The sequence below is a fragment of the Anabas testudineus genome, chromosome 13, assembly GCF_900324465.2.
Source record: "Anabas testudineus chromosome 13, fAnaTes1.2, whole genome shotgun sequence".
Classification (NCBI taxonomy): domain Eukaryota; kingdom Metazoa; phylum Chordata; class Actinopteri; order Anabantiformes; family Anabantidae; genus Anabas; species Anabas testudineus.
Window position 1 is genome coordinate 2,447,062 of NC_046622.1, and position 27,215 is coordinate 2,474,276.

General features: G+C 39.4%; 2 protein-coding genes, 4 non-coding genes and 1 pseudogene across 7 annotated transcripts; 2 read left to right on the forward strand and 5 right to left on the reverse strand.

Annotated features, from left to right (window-relative positions):
• The first annotated feature begins 532 nt into the window (after positions 1–532).
• LOC113169435 (protein FAM222B-like) lies at positions 533–9,188 on the forward strand. Its single transcript, XM_026370832.1, has 3 exons — positions 533–883; positions 3,598–3,725; positions 3,917–9,188. The coding sequence occupies exons 2-3, from the start codon at positions 3,644–3,646 to the stop codon at positions 5,935–5,937; spliced, it is 2,103 nt and encodes a 700-aa protein (XP_026226617.1). The 5' UTR covers positions 533–883; positions 3,598–3,643; the 3' UTR covers positions 5,938–9,188.
• Positions 9,189–12,347: 3,159 nt separating this feature from the next.
• LOC113150081 lies at positions 12,348–12,511 on the reverse strand. The gene has a single exon (XR_003297642.1). It is a non-coding gene; the product is annotated as a U1 spliceosomal RNA (small nuclear RNA).
• Positions 12,512–14,981: 2,470 nt separating this feature from the next.
• Positions 14,982–15,145, reverse strand: LOC113149955. Its single transcript, XR_003297615.1, has one exon. It is a non-coding gene; the product is annotated as a U1 spliceosomal RNA (small nuclear RNA).
• Positions 15,146–16,069: 924 nt separating this feature from the next.
• Positions 16,070–16,260, reverse strand: LOC113150064. The gene has a single exon (XR_003297637.1). It is a non-coding gene; the product is annotated as a U2 spliceosomal RNA (small nuclear RNA).
• A 2,818-nt stretch (positions 16,261–19,078) lies between these two features.
• Positions 19,079–19,229, reverse strand: LOC113150039 (annotated as a pseudogene).
• Positions 19,230–20,093: 864 nt separating this feature from the next.
• On the reverse strand, positions 20,094–20,284 carry LOC113150095. Its single transcript, XR_003297644.1, has one exon. It is a non-coding gene; the product is annotated as a U2 spliceosomal RNA (small nuclear RNA).
• A 2,078-nt stretch (positions 20,285–22,362) lies between these two features.
• On the forward strand, positions 22,363–27,211 carry ech1 (enoyl CoA hydratase 1, peroxisomal). Of its 2 annotated transcripts, none has more exons than XM_026371020.1 (10): positions 22,363–22,761; positions 23,406–23,574; positions 23,852–23,940; positions 24,027–24,151; positions 24,441–24,489; positions 24,845–24,909; positions 25,154–25,224; positions 26,145–26,216; positions 26,475–26,625; positions 26,746–27,211. In XM_026371020.1, the coding sequence occupies exons 1-10, from the start codon at positions 22,707–22,709 to the stop codon at positions 26,848–26,850; spliced, it is 951 nt and encodes a 316-aa protein (XP_026226805.1). In that variant the 5' UTR covers positions 22,363–22,706; the 3' UTR covers positions 26,851–27,211. The 2 variants fall into 2 exon arrangements, with proteins under 2 accessions (XP_026226805.1, XP_026226813.1); XM_026371028.1 differs by having other exon boundaries at positions 22,363–22,644; positions 26,746–26,887.
• Positions 27,212–27,215: the final 4 nt, after the last annotated feature.

A 27,215-nucleotide genomic window follows, 5' to 3' on the forward strand; every position in this document is an offset into this window, starting at 1 on the left:
AATTCATTTTATTATTTTTGATAAGAGGAGCAATTTTATTATAAAGTTCTCCTCCACTTCTGAAATCAAACTTAGACCAAGTGGTGGAACGTCATGTAATAAATTTACTCAAGACTGACAGATGAGAAAACGGGGCCCCAAACCACCGACACAGACTGGAAACCTGTAGGTAACTGTTGGTACTTTTTATCCTCTGCTTGAAGATGTCCTGCATTGCTTTGTAGTAGTTTTGACTCTCATTGCAGATGAGCACAGAAAGGAAACAGTATCCTGGGGATTTTGGTACTAAACAGTTTGACGCCTACTTGATTTGACTAAATCATCAGACTGCTGAAACCTTATAATAGGATCAAGATTTAAAAAAACAAAACAAATAAACCCCATAAACTTTTGAAAAATTTATCTTTTATTTAAGCCACTAGAGGTGCATTAAAATCAATAATATACAGGCCAGTATGAATAAGAGGAATGATTGCATTTTAATGTTTTTTGACAGACACGCACAGTTCACAAATTGTGAATCTGTCCTTTAAAACACACACTACATACAGAGATTTGGGTCCTGAGAGAGGATCTTTGAATACTATAAATGCATTTTTGTGTCACTAATGTTTTGCTTTGATCCTTCTTACACCTCTGAGCTTGCAGCCGTTGTTTTATTTATTTGTTTATGTATTTATTTATTTTTGGACAGGCGTTTGTCTTTGGTGCCTAAACCTACACGGGGTTCTTCCTGTTTGCGCATGCGCCACAAATGTTGCTGCCGTAGCCAGACAGCAGCACGGAGGATCAACACACAGGGGATGGTCTCTTCATTATTAAAAACAAAATCAACGGCATATCTCCACAAAATGAAGTTTCCCTACTCATAGATTCATGAGGCGTAAGTATCATCCTCTTTAATGCGCGTCGCGCCGTTGTTTTTCGTCAATGAAAAGCTAAAGTTTGGCTAGCAGCTGGCCTGGTCACAATAAGCACAAAGAAGCTCCTTATTTATTGTGGAGCTGGACTCGAGCTAACACATTATCCGAGGTTATTTCACCGTTTCTATCTCCTCTAAAGGGGCCATCGTGGCCCTGCAGCCAATCCAGTTTGGGTTTGTTCGCTGGAATAGTCCAGCTACGGTTTAATAGATCGGTGTTAGCAGTAGCTAGCTGTTTAAAGTGCAGCAGGTTAAGGCTGGACTGCTAGACAGATGGCTAACGTTACCTAGCTACAGACTGTCTGAAAGTTATCCTAGCACACTGTCACACTGTAGATATGTGATTCACAACGGTGACAAAGGTTAAATTAGGCTGTGGATGAGCACACAGTAGCGACCAGTGTCTGTAGAACAGGCCACAGGCTCCAGTTTGTTAGTAGGGATCCCTTTTCTTTCCGTTCCGTCCTCCCGTGGGACTGTGGCGATGTTAATGTAGACACAGATCTACAAAGAGACTGTTTCCTGTAGCCTGATCCATTTTAATTTAAATCAAATAAAGCATCATTGAATAGCTGCACATCACTGTGACAGGGCAGCTTTGACTATTTCAACAGTGGATATGAACTAATGATGAATCATCAGCTGTCTGTAAATATATGATGAATCTGCAAAACGCTGTGTGACTAAACCACAAGAAAATGTGATTCCTTATAATGGATTATTACCATTAACACTGTGTAGTAGAAGTGAAAGGTTAAGCCTGAGAGTCGGATCAATGGATCAACAGAAAAATAATCTTCTGATAATGAATTTGTTGTTTTTATGCCCATATAGTGAAACTGGGCTGAATATTTGCATATTTATCTTCTGAGATGAGAGTATTTGCTGCTTTTGTTTAAATTAATACAAATAATTGCACATAAAGTTCCCGCAGTTTATTAACGTGACTTACACTGGTGCACCTGTGTGTTGAATTACGTGTATAATTTTTATGTAGAAACTTTATGATGACCGGCACCTAGATTTTGTTGTTGTTAGCTTGAATCCTCTTATTTTTATTATTTCTCATATGTATAAAACAAATTGAATATTTTTATTATCATTATTATTATTATTATTATTATTATTATTATTATTATTATTTTACTTTTAATCAAACTAAAGAAAACATAAGACATCATCTTAATTCTTTAAGGTTATGTGGATGTTTTTCAGAGCTGAGAAGAAGAAGAAAGATTTCAGAGAAGAAATCATTAGTTGTAGCTGTTATATATATTTAGGTTGTATATGGGAGATGAGTGCTCCATTTTAAAATCTGTAGACATCACAGGTAAATATTTTTATGTAAGGTAAGTGGAGTCCAGGGATTACTGTGGCACTAAAACCTTGAGTCAGCAGCATGACACAAATTTTATGACGGTGACGAAGAGGCTGAATTTAACCTACATCTGTCGCATCATGGCTGAGCTTTGATCCACTTAATAACGTCTGTACTGAAGCCAATACAGACACAGTACAGCAGCTCTGGGAGTGGCACTGGGTCATGGCTGTTTGCTTAAACTCTGCCTTATATCCACATTTTGAGCACTGCTTTTGTGTAAAACCTGTGATATAATTTAACAGCATGTTTCAGAGGGTGATTAATACAACAAAGATTTATGCAATATAAACAGAGCTAAAACAAACAGTTAATTGATAATTGATTATGGGTGGGCAAGGTGGTGATCTAATATCACAATCTTAAAGATAACCACAATCGTCAACTTGTGTTTCAGGAACGTGACATTTGTTGTACAACTTCTTAGCATTAATAACACATCCTAGGTCAACAAACCAATAGAATATTACAGTATAGACTAATGTGCTGACTAGTTCAGTCAGCACAGCTAGGAGTAGGATACACATTTCAGAACTAGGAATATTTTTGCTTAAGGATAGTGTAACAGGCACTTTTCACAATTTCTGTCATTTTGTTGACCATACGATTAATCAGTTATATGACAGTAATGATTATTTGCAGCACTAGTTTTGTCCCCCATCTTTGCTATCAGAAGCACAGGAGGAACAAACCAAAAACACATTTATTTACTGTGTAGGAATGTAGCTTTGTCATTGCCCCTGTTAACCTCTGTCTGACCACAAGTTTCCTGATGGTTTAGTCACTCATCTTTTTGCATAGTCGTCACTGATTTAGAGTTTGATTCATCACTACAACACTTCCACTGTTGAAATATTTAAAGTTGTATTGTTATCATTGTACAATCTTGAAATACTAATCTGCTGACAAACCAGTCTTTCGGTTCTGATTTGGATCTAGCTTTTCATAATGACTCGCTAAAACATGTTCTGCAGAGTACATTACAATGTGCTTTTTTACTGTTTGTGCTTTTGGTGCAGTGTTGTGAATTTAAAGAATGTATTCTGTTGGTTTACAGCCTGCCATTGTGGCGTGTTGTTTAAGAGAAATTGCTCTTTCCATCTTCATCTCAGCACTTTGCTAGCTGCAGGGTGAAGACGCTGAGCTTTTACAGAACCATGATGTCAGTTTATTACAAGCTGCCATTTGCAAAAGGTCAAACTGTACTGGATGTGAAAATAGGTGATGGCAAAGTAATTTCACACCAACGTAAGTGTCTTGTCAACAGCTGAGTTACGCCTGCCCTGTTTTTCCCCAGTATGGTGAGGAGAAGGTTTCCCATGCTGCATTAGTGGAATAGTGACATGCTGGCCTGTCTGCCAGCATCAGGTGACCCTACCACCAGACTTCTCTCCCGCACGCAGATGAACACTGGACTTCAGAAATGTACGTGCTTTTTCCACCATGTTGTGGTTTTTATTTCCTGTTAATTTAGTAATTTTCTTATCTTAGTTGTCAACATTTGTTTACACAGTGTGAATAGCACAAATTCTTGGTAATTTTATGGCTGACGAATTGTGTTGCAGTGCATTTTAGTGTATATTATGATTTGTTGTCTGTCCTTACACACATTGCAGGGGAAACTACACAGAAGATGAGATCTGCCAGCTATCCGACCCCAGCAGAGTTGGATGCCTATGCTAAGAAAGTTGCCAACAACCCTCTAACCATTCAGATCTTCCCCAATAGTGTGAAAGTACCTCAAAGGAAGCACATTCGACGCACAGTCAACGGGCTTGACACATCCTCATCTGGCCAGCGGCACAGTCCCTACCCTTCTCAGGTCAGCGCCAGTGGGGGCCTGCTGGCTGTCCTCCGTGCGCCTGCCAAAGGTGTCATCAAAGAGTTAGACGGTAGCCGTGCCCGGCAGCTTCATAAGGCCGTCATGAACTCTCACAGTGGGCCGTACGCCACTCAAAGCACTTTAAATCTCTCACAGCCTGCGCCTCACCTACAGGGCCCGTCTCAGCCTGTGACACAAGCTGCACAGAAGCAGGGCATGGTTCACCCACAGGCGCTACAGCAGCAGCAAAGCATAACTCATCCAATGACTATACAGCAGCCTCAAGCTGTGCCTCTCCCACAGGCGTTACAGCAAAGGAACATGGCTCATCCGCAGGCTCTGCAGCGTCAGCAGAGCTTGTCCCAGGTTCAGACTTCACAACAGCAAAAGTTGGCTCATCCACCAGGCATACAGAGGCAACAGAGTCTGCCTCACCCCCAGGCGCTACAGCAACCGCAGAGCCAGTCCTGTCCATCAGTTGTACCACAGCAGCATCTTTCTCATCTGCAAACACTAAAGCATCAGACGGCTCCTCCACAAGCTTTACTAACACAACAGGGAGTGACTCAGGATCTGCGCCACTTGTCTGATGGAGCTCAGCTTCCGAGCCTGCAGCACACCCAGGGGCTCGTTGGCTCACAGCCTCTTAGCCTCCAGGCTGTGGGTGCAGGACCTCCTACCATGACTAATAGCCTCCAGCAGCCTCCACCTGGGGCATACGGGCCTAGGAAGCTCCCTGACGCAGACGCCCCACCAAATGTAACTGTATCTACCTCCACCATCCCATTGTCGATGGCAGCCAGCCTGCATCAGAATCGGCCCAGTGACCTGAGCAGCATTGTGCACCAAATCAACCAACTGTGCCAGGCACGAGCTGGCATGGGCACCACCTCAGTCTGTGAAGGTCAGATTGCAAACCCCAGCCCCATCAGCCGCAACCTGCTGATTAATGCCAGCTCAAGGGTGTCCTCTCACCACCCGGCTCTGAGCTCTGTGCCCAGCTGCCTCTTGGTGGGACCTTCAGACAAAACTACTGCTCAGACTCCCAGTGCTGCTCTCCATTCACAGCCCAGTATAGCTGCTACTAATGGTATACCTGCCTTTCACACAGACCCAGAAAAGGTACAACTGCAGCAGCAGCAACTTCAACACCACTTACATCAGCAGAAACAGCAGCAGCAGCAACAGTTACAGCAACAGCAACATTTACAACAGCTACAGCAGCTGCAGCAACAGCAACAACAGCGCTCCTGGGCTCAGCATCAACTGGCCCATATGCAGCAGCCCCCTGAGGGGGCCCATCCTTGCAAGAACCCAAGGATGGAGCCTCCGGCTGAGTGTGTTTTCCCCTCTCGGAACCTCAGTTATCCCCATAAGCTACCCAATGCTGCACAGTCCTTTCCTCTAAAGCACCCTGCAGAAAAGCCACGACCTTCATCCCCTGTTAACTGCCCAGTAGGTTCTATGCCTTACATTAATGGTCACTACATGCAGCCACCGTGGGGCAGCATCCCGGCTACAGCAGGTAACAATGGATCCGGCCCTCAGGAACTCCCAGTGGCTTTCCAGGGAGGGCAGGCTGCTGCCTCCACAGACCGCATCCTGGGGGCAAAGTACAGACCAGGGAAAGAGGGTCCGGCTGGCCAGTCGAAGCTGATGCAGAATGTGGACTTCTTAGGAGGGGACTTCCAGATGTCCAGCTTCCAGGAGCAAAACTTGGATATGATGGAGAAGATGCATAGATCAGCCATGGGCCAAGTTCAGGAGCCCAGCAATGGCGGCGGAGTCCACACTCATCACCCAGGCTACCGTTAAAGTGTGCGCTAATCCTCACTTGTGTGTTTAAGCTACTTTCAGCTTCTGTGGTTTTATTCTTTAAGATCTTGCAAGTGATCAATTACATAATTATTGCTTCACAGCTTGATTTGTAGACCCACCAGGTTGTGACGTTTCAAAGTATTCCTCAGGTCTTAAGCCATGTCGTACCTTTGTTGCAGATGAAGGGTTTTTGAGATTTTTGTCCACTGTTGAGTAGAATTCCTCTTTTCATCACTGGTGTGGATGTGCTGCTCTTTATTCATGTATATATGGTGTTCTAAAATATTAGTTTGCAGCTGAGAATATGCTTGCCATAAGATTGTCACAGTGCTTGTCCTAGGTTGACATGGAACAACTCAACTTTTTTCAGCATTTGTGGCCTTACAACTGCCCAGAGGCAAGATTTAGGATGTCCTTGTGTAATGTTTTTATTTTCAGTTATTTATCCTCTTAACAGATCCATCTGAACTACATGTATATGCAATTAATAAGACTGTTGATAAGGTTGCTGTCCCAGGAGCTCCCTCCCATAGTTGAGTTGTACACAAGTAAGAGCTACTCCACTATCTCTATCAGGAATACAGCATGGCTTACGAACCTCGTCATGAGTGGTCCAGGTAGTTTTTGTTCCATGGGTGATCGCAGAGCGCAAAAACGGCTATCACTGTTAAAGCTGATTTTAATTAAGAAATAAGACAAAGCCAGCACTAGCAAAAACGGTAACATTCTCCATTTCTGAGAGACGTAGGTTTTGAGTTGCAACTAGTTTCTTTTATGTTTTTAAGTCTAATGTGCCCTGTTGTGTGTAATATTTCCTGAATTGCTTTTGAAGTAGTTATTCATTTATTGCAGTTTTTGTTCTGTTTCTGTAGATGGTCCTACTTGAACTTACTTTTAAATTACTTTTAAATGTTGCTTAAAGTTTGGCAAAAGGAGCAGAAACTCCATTAGCCCGTTTGTCTACAGCTAATGTGAAACATCCCATTATTATTATTATTATTATTATTGTTAAAATGGTTTATGTATGTGAAAAGCAAATTGATCACTTGCAAGCATGCAAGTACTTCAGATATTGCAAGCTGGGAAAATGCTTCATTTCTCCCCCCGACACATTTCCTCACCACTTTACTACTGTAATGCAAGTGAACTGATGTGGTGTGGACAGTATCTGTGTGGCTTGTGGTGGGCTGTTCATCTACTAATCACTGGCCTCACCCTGTGTTGTATTACTGCTACCTACAAAAAAATAAGAACATTTAATGCAGGTTCTGTTTTGCTAGATGTGTCTATCCATTTCCGACCTTCAGTCCTCTTTATTTATTTATTTTTTCCAGTTGATGTTGTCTGGGCGTGGATTGCTCTGCTCTCCTCAAGCCTTCTGGAAAAAGCCTTAAATGTCACAGTTGTTCTCTGCCAGGATCCCAACTTCATAATCAGACAGAAAATGTTTTGTTTTTTTCCCTTTGAGCTTTGGTTAATTTAAAATCTGTAACTGTGCTGTCAGATAATTGGGCAGTGTTCATATGTATATGCAGTGGAAATGGATGATATTGCCTTAAATATTAAGGTAATAATGCTACTCATACATGTTGATAATCACCCATCCTACCGTCTCAAATGTCACCTAACTATCAAGGATTTAAAATGATTTTAAGAGTGAAGTATGAATAGTATTTAGCAGAATTAATAGGTATGTAGAACAGGGCTGTAGCAGTTCCTTTTAAAGTATTTGGACTGTGTTTTAGTTGTTATACTTAATAAATATCCTGATATAGTTACTTAATTTATTTTTGGACCACTGCATCCTGAAGCCATAGGTGTTTTCCACATTAGGTGCCATAGGTGACACACATTGGTGCAGACGGTGTGAACTGATTGTCTGCAGTCAGAGGCTTTAATCGGATGTCTTTCACACCACGGAGCATCTTCCCCTCTCTGGATCCTTCTCACATCATAGTACAGGTGAAAAGGGAGAACGAGGATAAAAATTCAAGCTGTAGCTTTCCTGCATTTGGTCTTCATACTTGATGGCAGTTTTCCTTTTTTTCCTGGCTCTCATTTTTGATGTGCCTGCCCCTTGACGCTGCTATTGAATTTAATCTTAACACACACTAGAATGATTCGTGTGTTCGTGTGTATGAATAGTAATGATTTATGGGCTGTGTCAGTGAAATTAAGTTCCTATTTATGAGATGGGTGCAGGGTGAAGAAGCCACTCTAAAGCTGGTAAATTTGGCTGCGTGTCTCGTTCTCCAGCCTCATTCGGACATTATTCTAAATTCTTCATAACGGATTGGTATTCACAGTGGCACAGTGTTTTTGTTTTTTTCAGGAGTCAGATCCGCTGTGGCTCCTTCCAGACCTGTCTGGGTCTCTGAGTGAAAACACTAAACAGTTTGACAGACCTGTTAATTTTGAACTGCCTCGTTACAGCCCGACATAGTCAGGTTCTACAGTTTCATATGAAGTGCCTCCACTGGGCTTTAGTATGGAGAAACGTGTGAATGGATGCTTGAGTGCGTGTATGTTAAGCTTGGGTACTTGCACACAGGTGTGCACGCTGACAAAAGTGCACGAAGTTAATCTCTGATGGGGGACCAAGCTATTTAGTGTAACTACTGATACTGTGTCATGGACTGAAGTCCTGAAGTGTGCCACGATTCCTAGACGCTGTCGGGATGTGTGAACTGTTTGCTGCTGACTCACTGACCAAAGTGACCAAGCGTCCCTCTCTGTAACCACCCCGGTTAAAAAGCCTTGGCAAACTTGTTGGGAACTTATGTTCTAACAGTAATAAGCAACAACCTGGTGACATATTAAGACACTTAAAGACGATGTTGTGAAGTACGAGTGTAACATTGTGAACACGGCGTAAACAAATCTAGAGTGAGTGGTTCCTGCCCCCAGTTTAGATCGAACTAGAACTTGCTGGATGTTTTGTGGTTCCACTTCATCATCTTACTACAAGTGAAGCACATCGTAGCTCAGTTTAGTCAACACAGGTGGCAATATCCACTGGGACACAGGCAGGCATGTAACGGCTCGCTCTAGATTTATTTTTACTCCAGTTAATGGTCGTCTTTGATTATCAAAGATCTGTCATGTGAACGGTGGAGGAGGGGGGGCTTACTTTCTCTACTTTGTGAAAATGTGATATTCCAGTTTTGCCTAACCTTCAGGAATAAAATGTCTTGCACAAACATTCCCCCTAACCAAAATAAAGTTTGCAAACACAAACCTTTTCTGAGTGACTCCCTTTATGTTCATGGTAAAGATGATTTAACAGACTGAGCAGCGTAATTCCATCTCATTAACACAGACTCTATTCTCTTTATTTTCTATATGTTCAATTATTGTAAATTATACTGTAAACTCAAATATATCATAAATACATTAACTAGCAAAATAAACACCTGATGGAAACTGTTGGAACAAGTTATTCATGCTTAAAAACTCAATAATCACACCGAGAACCATAAAAAAGACAACACCAAACAAAACAGCCTGCAGGTTCTGTTAAGTGCTCAAAGTCAACCCAAAGTTACGTACACAGTTTCAATAGAGCTACAGCTCATTTTTGCAATATTTGTGCACAAAATTCTCCCTTCAGCTCAGCTACACTGTACTATGCTGTCAAGTGGAAACAGGTGAATAATTAACGTTACCTTTGTCTGGATTCCCTGACAAAAAAAAACAAAGCTCCAGGTCCAACCAATCTTCTAGTCTGCATCTTCTGTTTTAAAAACATGTCACTATGGTAAAAGAATAATTACTTACAGTGTATGTGCAAACAAACATGCATAATATTTAAAAAGAGCAGAAGCTTTTCAGCAGTAGAGCTGCTCATACAAATACTAACAACCTGAAATCTTCACCTTTCAATTCCAGTTTCAGATTTCATGATGCTCACAGCTAACGTTCACTTAGCCGACGTCAAGTCCAGAGCAGTTGCTATCAATCCTCCGAGTTCTGTGAAGAAACCACAGGCTCTAAATTACAGAACCGTTATTTCTGCTGCATGTCTGTTCATTCATGTTTATAGTATGCTGCTTGATTATTTTCAATAATTAATATTTAAGGCTAATATATAATATTATTGTATCAGGATGTACTGAATTACTTTTAAACCATCATTCATGTGTTGAAGCCTCAGGCGCTCTCTGCTTGTTAATGAAGTTATGGAATCATTTGAGGATACATTGGAGACATTGATTTGGGTTTGGGATGTGGTGTACCATGTGCTTGAGGACCTTCCACACATTAAGATAATCTGATGAGATGCATTTTTCCTCCAGCATCTGTTTTCATGATCACTTATGATAATTTTGGTCAACGTCTTGCTGAAATTTTAGAGATTTAAATCCCCACTGCGTCAACCTTGAGTGTCGGGGAAAAAGGCCTCAGTTTTTAGTAAGTGAACTGTCCATTTACCCGTTCCAGTCCGGTTGTGTTGAATTGATTCCTCTCTTGCACATGTTTTTAATGGTTGACACTGGCTATGACTTGATAGCCTTAATCTATAACGTCGGCCTTCATTACGTGTGTTCCTACCTGTATTTAGGATTAGTTGTACAATTTTTTAATGTAACTGAGTTAGTTACTTTAATATTCTGTACTTAATTGACAACGTTAACAATGAAGAGTTCTAAAGTTTAACCGGGGAAGTTCTCATTTAAAAAACTGCAGATCTCAAATTACTGCTTGTACTAGTTTGGCGATTTGATTGAAATCCTTTTTTCTCCTGGTTATTTATTGATAATGGATAATGATGCACATTATTATTTGTCCACTTAATACATATATATCAACTTGCACACTTGTTGCTAATATTGTGATTGAAAATACAGTTTAAAGAAATATTTAGCTCAGATTATGGTATTATTATTATGGTATGCCACATTACAAATTAGGATAAATTCAAGTTGAAACAGCCTATACATTATTCAGTGTCCATGTTTTCTATTAACACACATCAACACATTTACAATGAAAGAATACTACATTTATAGAAACAGGTAACTGCTACACACCAAACACAATTATAACAACTAGGAACTGTGCCAGTGAAATAAATCTACAAAATCATCAGATGTCAGCTGGTACAAGTAGACATTTAAGTCCTTAAAATCAGGGGAAGTCTTCACTGCTTCAGGAGGGAGAGCAGCAAGTTAAACTAAGGCAGGATTCTGAGGGGAGACTGTGGGGAAGTGTGGCAGATAACCTTTTTGACAGATTTTTAAATACATGTGTATTGCAGATACGTCACATATGTGACGAATAACTGAGCTTCTGAGTTCTGGACCATGTACAAAGGCAGTCAGAAGGTGGCACAATGGACCAGTTCCATACACCCTGCTACTCTGTCACAGCCGAGTGAGGCTCATCAACGACATTAGGAACAAACCCTCCCAGATAGTGTGATTTGTGTTGACCTGCGAGGAGTCCACAGTGCCATGAAGTCCAAACGCTGTTTGTGGTCTATAGAAGTTGTAAACTGCACTGTACTGGTGGAAAATGGACTGAAACACAAGCTGCTACTTACCAACAGGCAGAAGAACAATATACTTGACTATTTACAACAACCCATCTCTAAGTATTTTGGGTAACATTACAAAAAGAGTAAATAAACTGACATTACTTTATGCTATAATACTATACTGTTTATTACAATGCTATTAGCCCTACTTAATGTAGGAATAAGTATTAACACTTAATACACGTCTTACAAAGTAACATTGGCTAAATCCCAAGTGTTTTGTGACGTTTTTACTATATTTTTTTATGTTACCTCTCTATATGACCTCTCCATGTAGAGATTTGGATAAATGTAATAATTCTGTGCATTTAATCTCATACACACATTTTCACAAAACCTTTCTTTGATTTCTAAGTCAAACAGCATAGATTACAAGGCATTATCACAAACTGCCCCAATAAATGTTAAGAGTGTTTCATTAGGGTGTGATATCTTATTTTCATTGAACAGTTGATCAGGGGAGAGCGCGAACGCAGTCGCCCACTACCAGAAATTATGCAGCACACTAGTGCAAGTTGCTGTTGTGGTAACCTCAGCACATTTCCAGTCGTGTTCTTAATGTCGGTGTTGACTTGTTTCCAGAAACAAGAAACATAAATAAGAAACAAATGCACAGAAAGGCTCTGAAGTCGATCATTAGAATAGGTCAATTAAAAATAAAGAACATCACGATGACTGTGATGCTGAATAACAGCTGTGTCGTAACCATTAGTACCAGAACCAGGTCAGTACAAGGACCCAAAACTCCCATCACTATAATAAACTGTATTTTAGTGGATTCCCCTCAGGTCTGTTCCAACATCAAACTACAATCACTGAACTTCTACACTGTCAAATATACTAAGAACAGTTTTATCATTGAACAGTTGATCAGGGGAGAGCGCGAACGCAGTCCCCCACTACCAGAAATTATGCAGTCGAGATTCCCACATTTGGGGAATTCGCAGGGGTCAGCACAGCCGGAGTGCAATGGCTGAGCCTCGCCCTGGGTGAACCACCTTCATGATCATGGTATCTCCCCTGCCAGGTAAGTATGAGTTGTTCAGCTCACACACAGCAGGGTCATTCACAGACAAACCACACTGACTGATGGTGCTCACAATCTGCACATTAACAAACCACAGCATATGGACAAATGTTAATATGCAGGAATCCAATACAGAACAATCTGTTTGGTACAAAGGGGGAAAAATGGTATTTATATAGTGAGTTTGAAACATCACATCTCCCATCATGCAACACTGCAGTTCCATGTCCAATGCTAACAGGAAAACATCTGTTTTATCTATTTTACCTTCAACAAATGACCAACAAGCGGCTGTAAACTCAAACTAGTCAAAGCCAAATCAAACTGCAGTCAAATGTTGTTTGTTCCACATCTGTAAATCAAATAAAAGACTTAACACACACAAAACGTTTCTCTTCACATTACAACCACTTCCTGTTTCTGTTTCTAACCACCTGACATTTCTGATACTGCCACCTACTGATCTGGAGACTGAACAATAACATGCTGTGAAGTTTAACCAGCACCTCAAACTACAGCTTCTAAAATAATCATAAAGCTGAACCAAAAAAACAGTTTTAATCTGAAAATGTTTCAACAAAACTTTATATTATCACCTGTATGACGGGATTCTTTTCTTTGATCTCTGAAATACATAAGCCTCTAATATTTTTATTCTGTTTAAAACTGCATGCTAGAAGTTCTATAGCCAGTATAAATAAGATGGGTGAGAGGGAGCAACCTTGTCGAACTCCAGATTTTATGTTGACAGTTGGTATGAATCTCCCATTTACCATCACTACACTTTTGCAATTGGTATACAGGAGGTTTACCCATTTTTGGAAAATCTCCCCCAACTCTAGGTGGGCTAAGACAGATTTTAAATACGTATGGCTAACACTGTCAAACGCTTTCTCTAGCTCTGACCCTAAAATGCAAAAAGTGGGATCAACCTTTCTAGGCAAATAAAGGAAGAAATCACGGGCAAGGACCAAACTGTCTGTCATTTGGCGTCTGGATACCCCGCACAATTGTTCAGTGCCTATTATCTTGTGGACTATTGTTTATTTTGGAAAGCATAGTGCCTTAATTTTTACATCTACTCCAACTAGTGTTACAGGTCTCCAGTTCTTTAAGTCATGTTTTTGTCCTTTCTTAAAAAGCAATGTTATTAGGCCCCTTCTCGTGGATGGTGGAAGTAAACCTGTGGACAAAGATTCTTTATATACTTCTAACAACAAGTTTGAAGTTGGTCCCAAAAGGTGTCATAAAACTCTCTTGGGAGACCATCTAAACCCGGAGTTCTGTTGTTTTGCATACTTTTCATAGCTTTTATGTCTAAGATTGTCAGTTGTTTGCCCGAATTTTCTCTGTCTCCTTTTTCTAATTGTTTTGAAAGTTTTGAGAGAAAGTAATTGATCTCTTCATCAGACACATGCTTTTCTTGGTAAAGATTGGGATAAAAGTCATAAATGTGTTCAAGAATACTTTGCCGGTCTTTTACAGTGTTTCCTCTTTCGTTGATTAGACAGTCCATTGTTTAGTTTTTGGCAATTTCTTGAAAAAGAAACGAGTGCATTTCTCATCTTCTTAAAAAATGTTTTACTCTGCTTCTTATTACTACACCTTTACTTTTTTCATTGACTAACTTCATTATAATTTTTTAATTTAGCTATGTCTTCAGCCACAGGGAAGCCCAAATTAAGAAGATTATAGAAGCCTTGAAGTTTTGCTTGCATCCTATTTTACTGTTCTCATTTACTCAATCATAAAGCTGAACCAACACTAATCTGAAACTGTTTCATCAAAAACTCCACATTATCACCTATATGACGGGACTGATTACAGGAGTGTTGCATTAGTCTCCGTCAGTGTAGAATACTTGAAGAACTGTTTCTATATTTACTGTATATGCCTTGTTACAGGGCGAACAACAGCAAGAAGAAATTATCTGGATGACCAAAATGTACATTTCAGATTTTTCAGACTGTATAGAAGTCTACACTACTTCACTGTCTCACTTTGTTGGTTTATAAATAGTTTAAAATGGTGAGAGAAGGTGTTTATTGTACCTAGGTTTGCTGAACCTTAACAGATTTAATGTGCAATAACAATACTAGGATACACAGCACACTAGTGCAAGTTGCTGCTGTGGTAACCTCAGCACATTTCCAGTCGTTTTCTTAATGTTGGTGTTGACTCGTGTCCAGAAACAAGAAACTTAAATAAGAAACAAATGAACAGAAAGGCTCTGAAGTCGATCATTAGAATAGGTCAATTAAAAATAAAGAACATCACGATGACTGTGATGCTGAATAACAGCTGTGTCGTAACCATTTGTACCAGAACCAGGTCAGTACAAGAACCCAAAACTCCCATCACTATAATAAACTGTATTTTAGTGGATTCCCCTCAGGTCTGTTCCAACATCAAACTACAATCACTGAACTTCTACACTGTCAAATATACTAAGAACAGTTTTATCATTGAACAGTTGATCAGGGGAGAGCGCGAACGCAGTCCCCCACTACCACAAATTATGCAGTCGAGATTCCCACATTTGGGGAATTCGCAGGGGTCAGCACAGCCGGAGTGCAATGGCTGAGCCTCGCCCTGGGTGAACCACCTTCATGATCATGGTATCTCCCCTGCCAGGTAAGTATGAGTTGTTCAGCTCACACACAGCAGGGTCATTCACAGACAAACCACACTGACTGATGGTGCTCACAATCTGCACATTAACAAACCACAGCATATGGACAAATGTTAATATGCAGGAACTGAATACAGAACAATCTGTTTGGTACAAAGGGGGAAAAATAGTATTTATATATTGAGTTTGAAACAGCATGTTTCCCATCATGCAATGCTGCAGTTCCACATCAGAAGATAACCTACATTCATCTACATTATCTATTTCATCTTAAACAAAATGACCAACACTGTAACCGTATGTTAAAATGAGCCCAAACTAAATGGTACTACGAAGAAATGTTCTTTAAGCCACATCATTAATTCAGAGAAAACACTAAAACCACACAAAAGAAATGTTTCTCCAGCTCAATCTACATCCACTTCCTGCTTCTTTGTTTTAGTGAACAACTGAAATTCCTGACACTGCCACCTACTGATCTGGAGACTGAACTGCAGTGTTTGTGTTTAGATTAAAAAAGATCTTTATTTAATAGGAAACAACTATAACAACAAACTGCTGTGTTTTATTTACCTCTAAATAATGTTAATATAAATACAATAATTAGCATTAAACAGCACCACAAACTGGAGCTTCCAAACAATGATGAAAGAATCTCTGTCAGTGAACGCACCATGGACCCCTCCCCCGGCTCAGTCAGAGAGGGTGAATGAAAGAAACGGGTTTGTTGTAAAGTTCAGATAAACATGACCACACTGCTGCACGACCCTGAACGCAACTGATTTCCGGTTTCATCCTCCTGTCACGGAGCTGATCAACAGAACCGAACCGGACCGGGAGGTAACGTTAGTGCACGGTTCTGATGAAGTCGTGATGTTTCAGTTAAACCAGGTTCTGGTGTAAACTGGACCAGTTTGTCTTTAAACACAGAGAGAGAGGGTGCACCGTTCCTGGAAGTACTGCAATACCGGGTCGATGCGTGGAGTGGACGGAGCAAGCCCCTATTCCATCTCCCTGCTCCAAAAATCAATTTAATATATGGTCCCCGGGTAGGGGACGTATCAGATATTAAACTGATAAGAACAGATACTACACTTGATCTTAGCCAAAAGGCCGAGAAGCGATACTGACAAGGCGCTGGAGCTGAACCGCTCCTTCCCCGTACAGCCCCTGTCACTGAGGGGTCAGGTGCTCCCTGGTGTGTTTAGGTGACTTAGAGCTCTAATGTAAAACACCTGACAAACAACAAAACTTTGATTTATTTCTTTTCTTTTCTTTTATTTTTACTTTGATTTGTAATTCGGCGCGTGGGGGCGTGTCCGTTACGTCATAACGTCCTCGTCCAATGAGAAAAGAGGTTGGACAGGTAAACATGCAGCACAAACGAAAAGTGAAGAAGAGTCTGTTCAGTCTGCTGACATCCTGACAAACAACAACCAACAGTTTAACAGCCCACTGCGGTTCTACACGTTACTTCTCTGAACTTCTCATTAATAATTCCTTTGGACCGACCCTCACTTAGAAACCACTGAAATAATTTACAGCATTATTAATTTAATGAAACGGTTAAAACAGGTTGAAGAAGCTGTTTAGTAGAAACGCTGTCAAAGGGGGAATTTAGTATTTATATATTGAGTTTGATACAGCATGTCTCCCATCAGGCAATGCTGCATTTCATCAAAAGATAACCTACATTCATCTATATTATCTATTTCATCTTAAACAAAATGACCAACACTGCAACTGTAAATTAAAATGAGCCAAAACTAAATGGTACTACGAAGAAATGTTCTTTAAGCCACATCATTAATTCAGAGAAAACACTAAAACCACACAAAAGAATGAGTATACTGAACTTACTGTGAGCATTTGACACAGTAGTAGCTCGAATCAATCTCAATATGTTGACTTTAACTCTCTACACTAGTTACAGTGGCATGACAACAATGTTGTCTATCTTTTGTAGGACTGAAGGGAATATTATAGTACCTTCAACATTATGACCTGTACACCACACTCCTGTGTGAACTTGTCATGTTATATGGTGATATGGGGAAGAAGCTGGTGTGGTGAGGGTGAAGGCTCAGCTGAGCTGTTCACCAACATTAGGAATGAACCCTCCCAGATCGTATAATTTCTGTTGACCTGCGAGGAGTCCACAGTGTAGCTGAAGCCAATGTGCCATGAGATGTGGAAAGTTTCTGGCCGGGGCAATCAACCTGTCCCCAAAATCTCATGTGGACTGTGGTTGTAGTCGCATCCAGGGCCTAACAGCATTAGAGTCTTTGTTCCAGCCTTGGGTGGACAGTGGGATCGTTGTGCACCGGTTTGACACAGCCCTCCAATCTGAGGCACTCAAAGTATGTGTTCTTCAATTCTGCACAGTTACAATTACACAGACCTGGAGCTGCTCATCAAGGCCGTCTGAGCCAAGGATCCGGTGACAGAGAAGTCTCTGTCAGATGACGATATTGTCCACCACTATATTTCCAGGGAGCAGCTCAAGCACTGTGTGGAGGGTCACACTCTGTTCAGGAAACAAAAATTCTGGGTCAACCAGAGCAGAAAAGTCCCATTAGGCTGGACAAAAGTGGAGTGAGCCTGTTCAGAACTCCTCCTGCTTCATACAAAGATGTTATTGTTACATAATACACCGTGTCAAATGGGCATTTATCTCTTCAGCCTATTGTCAACCATGGACCCAGTGCAGAGGAGGAAATTCATCCAGGTGAGGGGGACATGACACAGTGATGGATGTTGTCTTGCCCCACATTACTCTCACCACTCTTCAGCCTCTTTCAGTTGCTAAAAAATAAATAATATAAATAATATAACAGTGTAGAAATGTAAATTTCAGTGTATATTGAAATGTATTCAGTCTGCATTTATTTTATTTTTTAAAAAGGAAAGCACCTGCAGTCCAAACGCTGTTTGTGGTCTATAGAAGTTGTAAACTGCACTGTACTGGTGGAAAATGGACTGAAGCAAAAGCTGCTACTTACCAACAGGCAGAAGAACAATATACTTGACTATTTACAACAACCCATCTCTAAGTATTTTGGGTAACATTACAAAAAGAGTAAATAAACTGACATTACTTTATGCTATAATACTATACTGTTTATTACAATGCTATTAGCCCTACTTAATGTAGGAATAAGTATTAACACTTAATACACGTCTTACAAAGTAACATAAGCTATTTAGAAATCCTGTTCTAAAAATCTATTATGAGTTATTATATTATTATACATTATACATTATTATGTATGAAATGAAAATCCCAAGTGTTTTGTGACGATTTTAGTATATTTTTTTATGTTACCTCTCTATATGACCTCTCCATGTAGAGATTTGGATAAATGTAATAATTCTGTGCATTTAATCTCATACACACATTTTCACAAAACCTTTCTTTGATTTCTAAGTCAAACAGCATAGATTACAAGGCATTATCACAAACTGCCCCAATAAATGTTAAGAGTGTTTCATTAGGGTGTGATATCTTATTTTCATTGAACAGTTGATCAGGGGAGAGCGCGAACGCAGTCGCCCACTACCAGAAATTATGCAGCACACTAGTGCAAGTTGCTGTTGTGGTAACCTCAGCACATTTCCAGTCGTGTTCTTAATGTCGGTGTTGACTTGTTTCCAGAAACAAGAAACATAAATAAGAAACAAATGCACAGAAAGGCTCTGAAGTCGATCATTAGAATAGGTCAATTAAAAATAAAGAACATCACGATGACTGTGATGCTGAATAACAGCTGTGTCGTAACCATTTGTACCAGAACCAGGTCAGTACAAGAACCCAAAACTCCCATCACTATAATAAACTGTATTTAGTGGATTCCCCTCAGGTCTGTTCCAACATCAAACTACAATCACTGAACTTCTACACTGTCAAATATACTAAGAACAGTTTTATCATTGAACAGTTGATCAGGGGAGAGCGCGAACGCAGTCCCCCACTACCAGAAATTATGCAGTCGAGATTCCCACATTTGGGGAATTCGCAGCACTGTAACCGTATGTTAAAATGAGCCAAAACTAAATGGTACTACGAAGAAATGTTCTTTAAGCCACATCATTAATTCAGAGAAAACACTAAAACCACACAAAAGAAATGTTTCTCCAGCTCAATCTACATCCACTTCCTGCTTCTTTGTTTTAGTGAACAACTGAAATTCCTGACACTGCCACCTACTGATCTGGAGACTGAACTGCAGTGTTTGTGTTTAGATTAAAAAAGATCTTTATTAAATTTAATAGGAAACAACTATAACAACAAACTGCTGTGTTTAATTTACCTCTAAATAATGTTAATATAAATACAATAATTAGCATTAAACAGCACCACAAACTGGAGCTTCCAAACAATGATAATCTGTAAACAGTGACTGTACTGTTTAATACTGCAAGACAATGTGTATTAAATAGTTTTTTTTTTTTTGTATCCTGCCGTATTTGATCACAGTAAATAATTATTAACACTGTTTTTTGAGATATGAATCAGATGCAGAAAATGCTGCTGAGCTCATTTCACTTACAAATGAAACTAATAATCAAACTCTTAGATACATAAGGAGGGATGAGATTCTTAGTTAGGAGCAGTTCCTTGTAACGCTGGGCCGTAATTTCAAGCTCACTCGACACAAATTCACTCGTTCTCTCTTAAATTGAACAGTGAGAAAAGTTTTTAATTAAACCAAGCGGTGAATGAAAGAGGGAACCAGGAATAAAACGGGTTTGTTGTAAAGTTCAGATAAACATGACCACACTGCTGCACGACCCTGAACGCAACTGATTTCCGGTTTCATCCTCCTGTCACGGAGCTAATCAACAGAACCGAACCGGACCGGGACGTAACGTTAGTGCACGGTTCTGATGAAGTCGTGATGTTTCAGTTAAACCAGGTTCTGGTGTAAACTGGACCAGTTTGTCTTTGAACACAGAGAGAAAGGTGCACCGTTCCTGGAAGTACTGCAATACCGGGTCGATGCGTGGAGTGGACGGAGCAAGCCCCTATTCCATCTCCCTGCTCCAAAAATCAATTTAATATATGGTCCCCGGGTAGGGGACGTATCAGATATTAAACTGATAAGAACAGATACTACACTTGATCTTAGCCAAAAGGCCGAGAAGCGATACTGACAAGGCGCTGGAGCTGAACCGCTCATTCTCCGTACAGACTGTCTCCGTCACGGTTTAACAACCGCTTCATTATCACAGTTAATACATCCGATAGAAAACAAACTGAACTCCAACAACTAAAAAGTAAAACGTCCACTAAATTAAAACAACGTGTGATTTTAACAAATTAACCTCATGGTTACACGTCGCTTCCTGGTCATGTGACCGTTCTTGTCCAATAAGAATCCAGACCGTCGGTGAAGATGTTTTCTTTTATTTAACTTCTATTTTAAACTAATCTAACGTCAGATGGGTTGGATGTGTTCAGGTCGACGACAAATCTACAAAAACACACTTTGTCTTGTTTCTCTGTCAAAGAAGAAAATAACGTTTGATCCGTCAACAACAAACAACAAACGGAGCTCCGGCGCCTCCTACTGGAGAGAGGGGAGAACTGTGCTCTGCAGCCGGCTGCACGTCCCCTCTATCGGGGAGAGAAACCGGGGACGGTGGGTCTGCACCTCCAGAAACATGTGAGAGTGTCTCTTCCACCTCTTCTCTTAAAGATGATGCTCAGGTTTAGTACAAACAAACATCAGTCCGGTCTGTAGAGTGGTTTATGACCCGGGCCTGGTCTGAAAGTGTTTGAAACGGTCTTAGACCAAACTTAGGAAAGTTGGTGTTTGAACCTGGTATAAATGTAAAAAGAGAAAGAAAACTCCTTTTTAATTTGGAAATTACAATAAAACATTTTACATATTTGGTAGAAGGTTTTAGACATCGTTTTCAGTTTTTTGGGAAAACATGGATTTTTACTGAACCATTAACTTAAGGGAAAAGATGGAAACCTCTGAATCAGATGCCGCTTATTCTACTTTAACTCTTTACCGAGGTAAGAAATCTAATCTAATCTAATCTAATCTAACGAATTCAGAAATTAATTAAACAGACAGTTTTGTTGGGTTCAGCTGTTTTATATTAAAAAGTGTCAATTAAACATCTGAAACGCAACCACTTCATTAATAAAGTGTAAAAACACTATTAAACAAAATAAATTGTGGTTTGCACGTTGACGTCTTTAATAACTAAAGGTTATGTTTTTAATTTTCACAGGTAAAGTTCTCCTCAGGTGTTTTAACTAGTTTCATCGTTACCTTTCTCCACAGGTGTGTCATTAATGTAAGTCGTTAATTAGACCAATTAAACAAGCTAACAGTGGTAAACATAACGTTAGTTGAGTAGGTTAACATGAAAACTTTTCGTTAACAGTGATTTTATTATCTTTGCATTAGTTTTATCCAACTACGTGATAAAAACGACACATTTTAATAAGTTTTGAAGCTGCGTCATTCCTGTGGCTAGATAACAGGTAGCTAGTTAACTGTTATTTAGTAAGATACATAACAGACTTATTTCGAATGAAGTAAACTATAGGAAACTATAAAAGGTGTAAATTACTCACTTAAAGCAGCTGTTGGTTCAGAAATGTCGTCCAAAAACACATTTATACAATTCCTCCAGGTGTAAGGCTCCTGTCGTGCAGTCGCACCTGGCTAACTAAGTTAAGCTAAGTTAAGCTAATTAGCTCTGCAGTGCCCCCCAACGAAAGAGTCGGGTGGTTTGTTGTGATCTACGAAATGTCGCCTAGTTAGTGTTTCAAATAAAAGTTTAGGAATAATTAAATGGTTTATGACAACAGATAAATAAAAACTCGCGAAAGCCCCGAAAACAGGACGAGCAGACTGAAAATGACTTGAATCTGTCTGCAGCTGTTCGTCCTCTGCTGTCATTTTGTGGTCGTTTCATAAAAATGGACTATTTTATATTTGCTTTTTATTGTTTTTCACAATTACCAATTTTTAAAGTGAGTTTTTAAAAACTTACTAGTTATATGCGAATTATTTTAGTTTTGCCTCTGCAGGTTTCTCTCATCTTGACGTATGAGCGTATTTTGTTGAAGTTAATCAGTCAGATTTATGGAAGATTAAAACATTTTATAAATATATTTTAGAAGAATAAACTTTATAAACTCTCCGTTCCTTTGACTGTGACGTTTTTAGTGCCCTTCGAGTTTGAGCCTCGTCGGCCACCGTATTAGGCTAATGTTAAGCTAGGCTAATTAGTTAGCTAATTAAAGTTGCATTGTTATTATTTAAATTATTTTATAGTTTTGCTTCAACCTGCAAAGTACAGTTTAGTTTATATATCCGTATCATATTCTGGCTTTTTGCACGTTAGGTGTCGCGCCACCACATGACTTTACCAGCACGTAAGGTCAGATAGTAGTCAATATTTATCGTCAGCTAGCGGCAGCCAGTTAGCTCCAGGCTAAGTTCAGCAGGTAACAGCGAACAGAGCTGCAGACAGAAGAAGCAGGTGAAGTTCATTAATTATTTGTTTGCTTCGGTTTTATTGATCTCTCAGGACTTTCGATTCGTATGTACGTTCAAAGGGCGATGTTGTCGGGCATTATCAGGTCAGCTCTTACCAAAAGTAAGTCACTGTTTTGTGTGTGTTTAGCTGTTTGTGGTGTTTTGACAAATTAATGCGTGAATCTTCACTGTTCTACAGATGTTTTAATAATATTTGTCGCCGTTTTAACTCGTACTAGTTTGTCGAAACACATGTTTTTACTTTAGCTAAACCACAGCTTTGTGTGGCGATGTAGGTGAAAGGTCAAGTTGCAGTAAATTGACACAACTACAGAGATAAAGTCTAAAACATGTTCACTCATTGTGGAAATGTTTTTTTAGTTTGTAGCCTCTTGTTGTAAAATCTAATACACAGATTTGTATTAATATTTATTAGTTTTTCACTTAATCTTAAAAGAAAATAATACAATTACTGTGCAGCTTTTATAAAAATGTTTGTCTCCTAATTTAGCTTCTTATACAATATACAATATGATACAACTTGGACCTGGAGATATGGGATATAGGTGAAAGGTCACATGAAACGTGAAATCAGCTGTTGGCCTATTTTATGCAGGATGCACAGTTGTGCTGTCATGATTCACACTTTACACTAGGACAACAACAAATTAACAGATGGTTAATAGAGAAATTCAGTCTCATCCTGTAGCTGCAGTTTTGCTCAGTAGATTATTTATTTTAGATTTTGTGTGTTTTTTCTCTCAGACAGGGGTTTGTGGCTCCCCAGTCAGGTCATGGTCAGAACCATGTCGTCCTCAAGCGGCCCCACCTCTCCTTACACCACCCTGTCCATCAGTCGTCCAACAGAGCGTGTCACACATGTGGAGCTTCACCGCCCTGAGAAACGCAACGCCATGAACAAAGCTTTCTGGAGGCAGGAATCTGTTGAAATTAATTTAATAATCAGGAGTTCGTTGTATCCACGTTGATATTATTTCACTTCTTTAAGTTGATTATTAGGCTGAGATCGGTTTTCACACATCGTGTTCCTACATACATGTTTTTGAGGAAGAACTTGAAATTAGACATTTAAAGATAAAAACTAATTCTTAAATACTTTTATCCTGAACCTTAAGAATAAAATAAGAATTTAAACTTAGACATTTTTTAGCTGATAGAAACATTTGTGTCTCATTTTATTTTCCTCCCAGTGAGATGGTGGATTGTTTTAATGAGATCGCTGCAGACCCAGAATGCAGAGTGGTCGTGGTTTCTGGAGCAGGAAAGATCTTCACAGCTGGTGGGTTTCAGGTTTATAAATGTGTTCTTTTTTTTATTAATGCCACTCTTTGTGTCATTAATTCTCTGTGTTGTGTTACTGCCCAGGCATCGACCTGATGGACATGGCCAGCAACTTACTCCAACCAGAGGGAGATGACACGGCCAGAGTTTCCTGGAACCTGCGTAAAACAATCACCAAGTATCAAGAAACATTTTCTGTGATAGAGAAGGTTTGAACTGAACCGTTTTTTTTATTGTAACGGGCAATAATATGTAATGTAATGTAATATAATTATTATAATTAGAGCTGAAACTCATTTTATTATTTTTTGTTATTATTTTCAACAGTTCAGTCTAAATTTGTCAATAAATAGTTAAAAGAGCAACATCCCTTCTCCTGGGTGCATTAGTGTTTGTTTTTTTGTTTTTTATCAGTGTAGTTGCAAATTAATTGATGGTTTTAAATGTGAGTAAATTATTATGTGAAAGTAGTATTTTTTGTTTTTTTGTTTCTTTTAGTGTTCAAAGCCTGTTGTGGTCGCTGTCCATGGAGCCTGCATTGGCGGAGGTGAGACGGCATCATGTAGATCATCTCTACACATTACAGTGCAAACATAGGTTCAGATTATTTATTAAGAGTTTACTGGTTTAACACCGCCACAGAGACAGAACCCATGAAACTGACATAAACATGTTAATGTGATGGTCTTAACATTATATATGCATCACACATTCAAAGATTAAGAAATACCAACTAAAAATTCAATAAATTATACTGTGTATACTAATTTGTTATGTATGCCTTCAGTTCAGAATTTGGAAATTATTTCTACAGCTTCTTGTTTGGTTCATTGTGGAATTGTTTATATTTTCCTAGTATCAGGAAACGGTGTCATGCTCACTGTTCACTCTGATCTGTGCAGGTGTCGACTTAATCACAGCCTGTGACATTCGCCTGTGCACCCAGGACGCCTGGTTCCAGATAAAGGTAAGTACACATGCATCCAGGAAAAGTGGGAATGATGCATGGGGGGGGGGGGGACATGGAATAGATAAATAATGAATGTAAGAAATATGATGTGGTGAAGAATTAGAACAGTAGAGTAAATTAAGCTTTGACAGAAGGTTTTTAAACTCTCCTCAGATATTCAGAGAGAAGTTTAGCTTTAATAAAACAAACAAAATGCAGATTTTAAGTTGTAAAGAAAAGGTAAACTTCTGTTTGTTTACAGGAAGTTGATATTGGAATTGCAGCAGATGTTGGGACTCTCCACAGACTTCCTAAAGTCATCGGCAGCCGCAGGTAACATCACCTCCTCACTGTTTAAGATGGATAACAAAATATTCACCTCTTTATATCTGTGTGCTGGGTTCGGAATGCCTGCCTTTCCCTACGTTAGAGTTGGGACAGAGGGTTACATGAAACCCACAGTGAGGGAAGTTCAGGTGCATGCAGTTCTCAGGAAGCAGTCAGAACTGGAAGCGTTAAGTTTTCAGGTTGTCCATCTGTTCATCCCATTCTCTTAAACATAAAAAAATGGCAGGAAGAAGCATGTGAACCTCTTGGAATTTCATGGTTTTCTGCATTAATCTGTCATAAAATGTGATCTGATCTTCATCAAGTCAAGAGTAATAAATATAATGTCACAAAATTCTGATCTTTTATGTCTTTATCGAGAACAACAATAAAAACCTCCTTCCAGTTCACATACTTTTCCTTGCCACTGTATGTCACAAACATCTTGAGTAATAGATTACATTAATACATTGATTAGAAAGAGTATTTATCACATTGAGATTTCCTTTAATGCACTGTAAATCTGACACCCCACCCCCAGAGTGGCGTAGTAGAATATGGTAAACACCTTTTCTAATTAACCATGCATACATCTGAATTTTTGTGATGAAGAATTTAAGGTGAACATTTATCTATTTTAACCCACGTTTTTTCACCTTTCTATAAATGAGCCGTCAGTGATGCTGTCAGACCCACATTAGGACTTGCTTAGGTTGTGCAGTGTGCCATTCTTTAGACCAGTTTCACTGTTATTTAACAGAAACAAGCTTCAACTGAGGAAATAATTCACCTCTTCTGTACTTTAGACTATATAAGATCATTTCATTTATGTTCATGTGGCTGCAACAGTTAAAAAGGGATTTCCAAAGTACATTTATCTCTTATTTTGAAGTCCTTGTTATGTCATTAACTCCCATTTTCTCCAGCCTAGTGAACGAGTTGGCTCTGACCGCCAGGAAAATGTATGCAGACGAAGCAAAGAGCAGTGGACTGGTCAGGTGAATCACCGATCTACGTTTATCTATCTCACACATTCGTTATGTTTAAAGATGGTTTAAGAAGGCTTAGTTTTGTTTTTTAGTTAACAGTCGTGAAGCTAACTCGGGCAAATCACTACGATAACCAAGTTGTGCTGGATCATCTGTTAATCTAACACTAAACAAACCTACTGGCTGTAAAATTAGCTTAAAATCACTTTAATCAGTTATTGATGTTCAATATGAAGCACTAGTTGTGTGTTTTACATTTCACCCCAGCCGAGTGTTTGCAGATAAAGAGACCATGATGGCTGGAGCTCTGGAGATGGCCGGAGAAATCGCTGCTCGGAGCCCTGTAGCTGTGCAGGGCACCAAAATCAACCTCGTATATGCCAGAGACCACAGTGTGGCAGAGGGACTGGACTACATCGTAAGAACATCATATGCTTTTACAAAGCATCTGTACATGTTTCTGTTGGCATCATCTTGAAGATAACTTGATTTTATTTTAGTTAATTCCATAACGATGCTCGTCTTTGTCTTTCTTTAGGCCACGTGGAACATGAGCATGCTTCAGACGCAGGATGTGATGAAATCAGCTCAGGCTGCCATGGAAAGGAAAAGCCCCAAGACAGTAGCTTTCTCCAAACTCTAAACTTCGCAGAGGCAAAGTTCAGATTAATCTGAAACCACATGTAACACCAAAACTAAAATCTAATGTGTGGATAATCAAGATTTAAACTATTACAGACAGAAGCTCTGCTGTTGTCTAGGTGCCATTTTTATAACAAGATGCATTTCTTTCCATCTAAGGAATTAAAGTTGTGGATTTCTTACAAACTGTAACATAAGAGATGAATGCCAATAAATCAGTCTGTTAAATCTGCAGAAAGGTGCAGGAACAGTAACTAAATCCAGACTGACCTCACTGTTCAGCGTGAACTTGTCTTCACTTGATTTGTTTCTGAAGTCACTGCTGTAAAAACTAAAATCCTAATAAAGAAACTGATTTTGAACCAG

Bases quoted from the DNA above. Each gene is read 5' to 3' on its own strand.
- LOC113169435 (XM_026370832.1), top strand. From the start codon at position 3,644: ATGCTGGCCTGTCTGCCAGCATCAGGTGACCCTACCACCAGACTTCTC. The intron at 3,726-3,916 runs GTACGTGCTTTT...CACACATTGCAG, and splicing joins GAACACTGGACTTCAGAAAT to GGGAAACTACACAGAAGATG.
- ech1 (XM_026371020.1), top strand. From the start codon at position 22,707: ATGTACGTTCAAAGGGCGATGTTGTCGGGCATTATCAGGTCAGCTCTT. The intron at 22,762-23,405 runs GTAAGTCACTGT...TTTTTCTCTCAG, and splicing joins CAGGTCAGCTCTTACCAAAA to ACAGGGGTTTGTGGCTCCCC. The intron at 26,626-26,745 runs GTAAGAACATCA...GTCTTTCTTTAG, and splicing joins CAGAGGGACTGGACTACATC to GCCACGTGGAACATGAGCAT.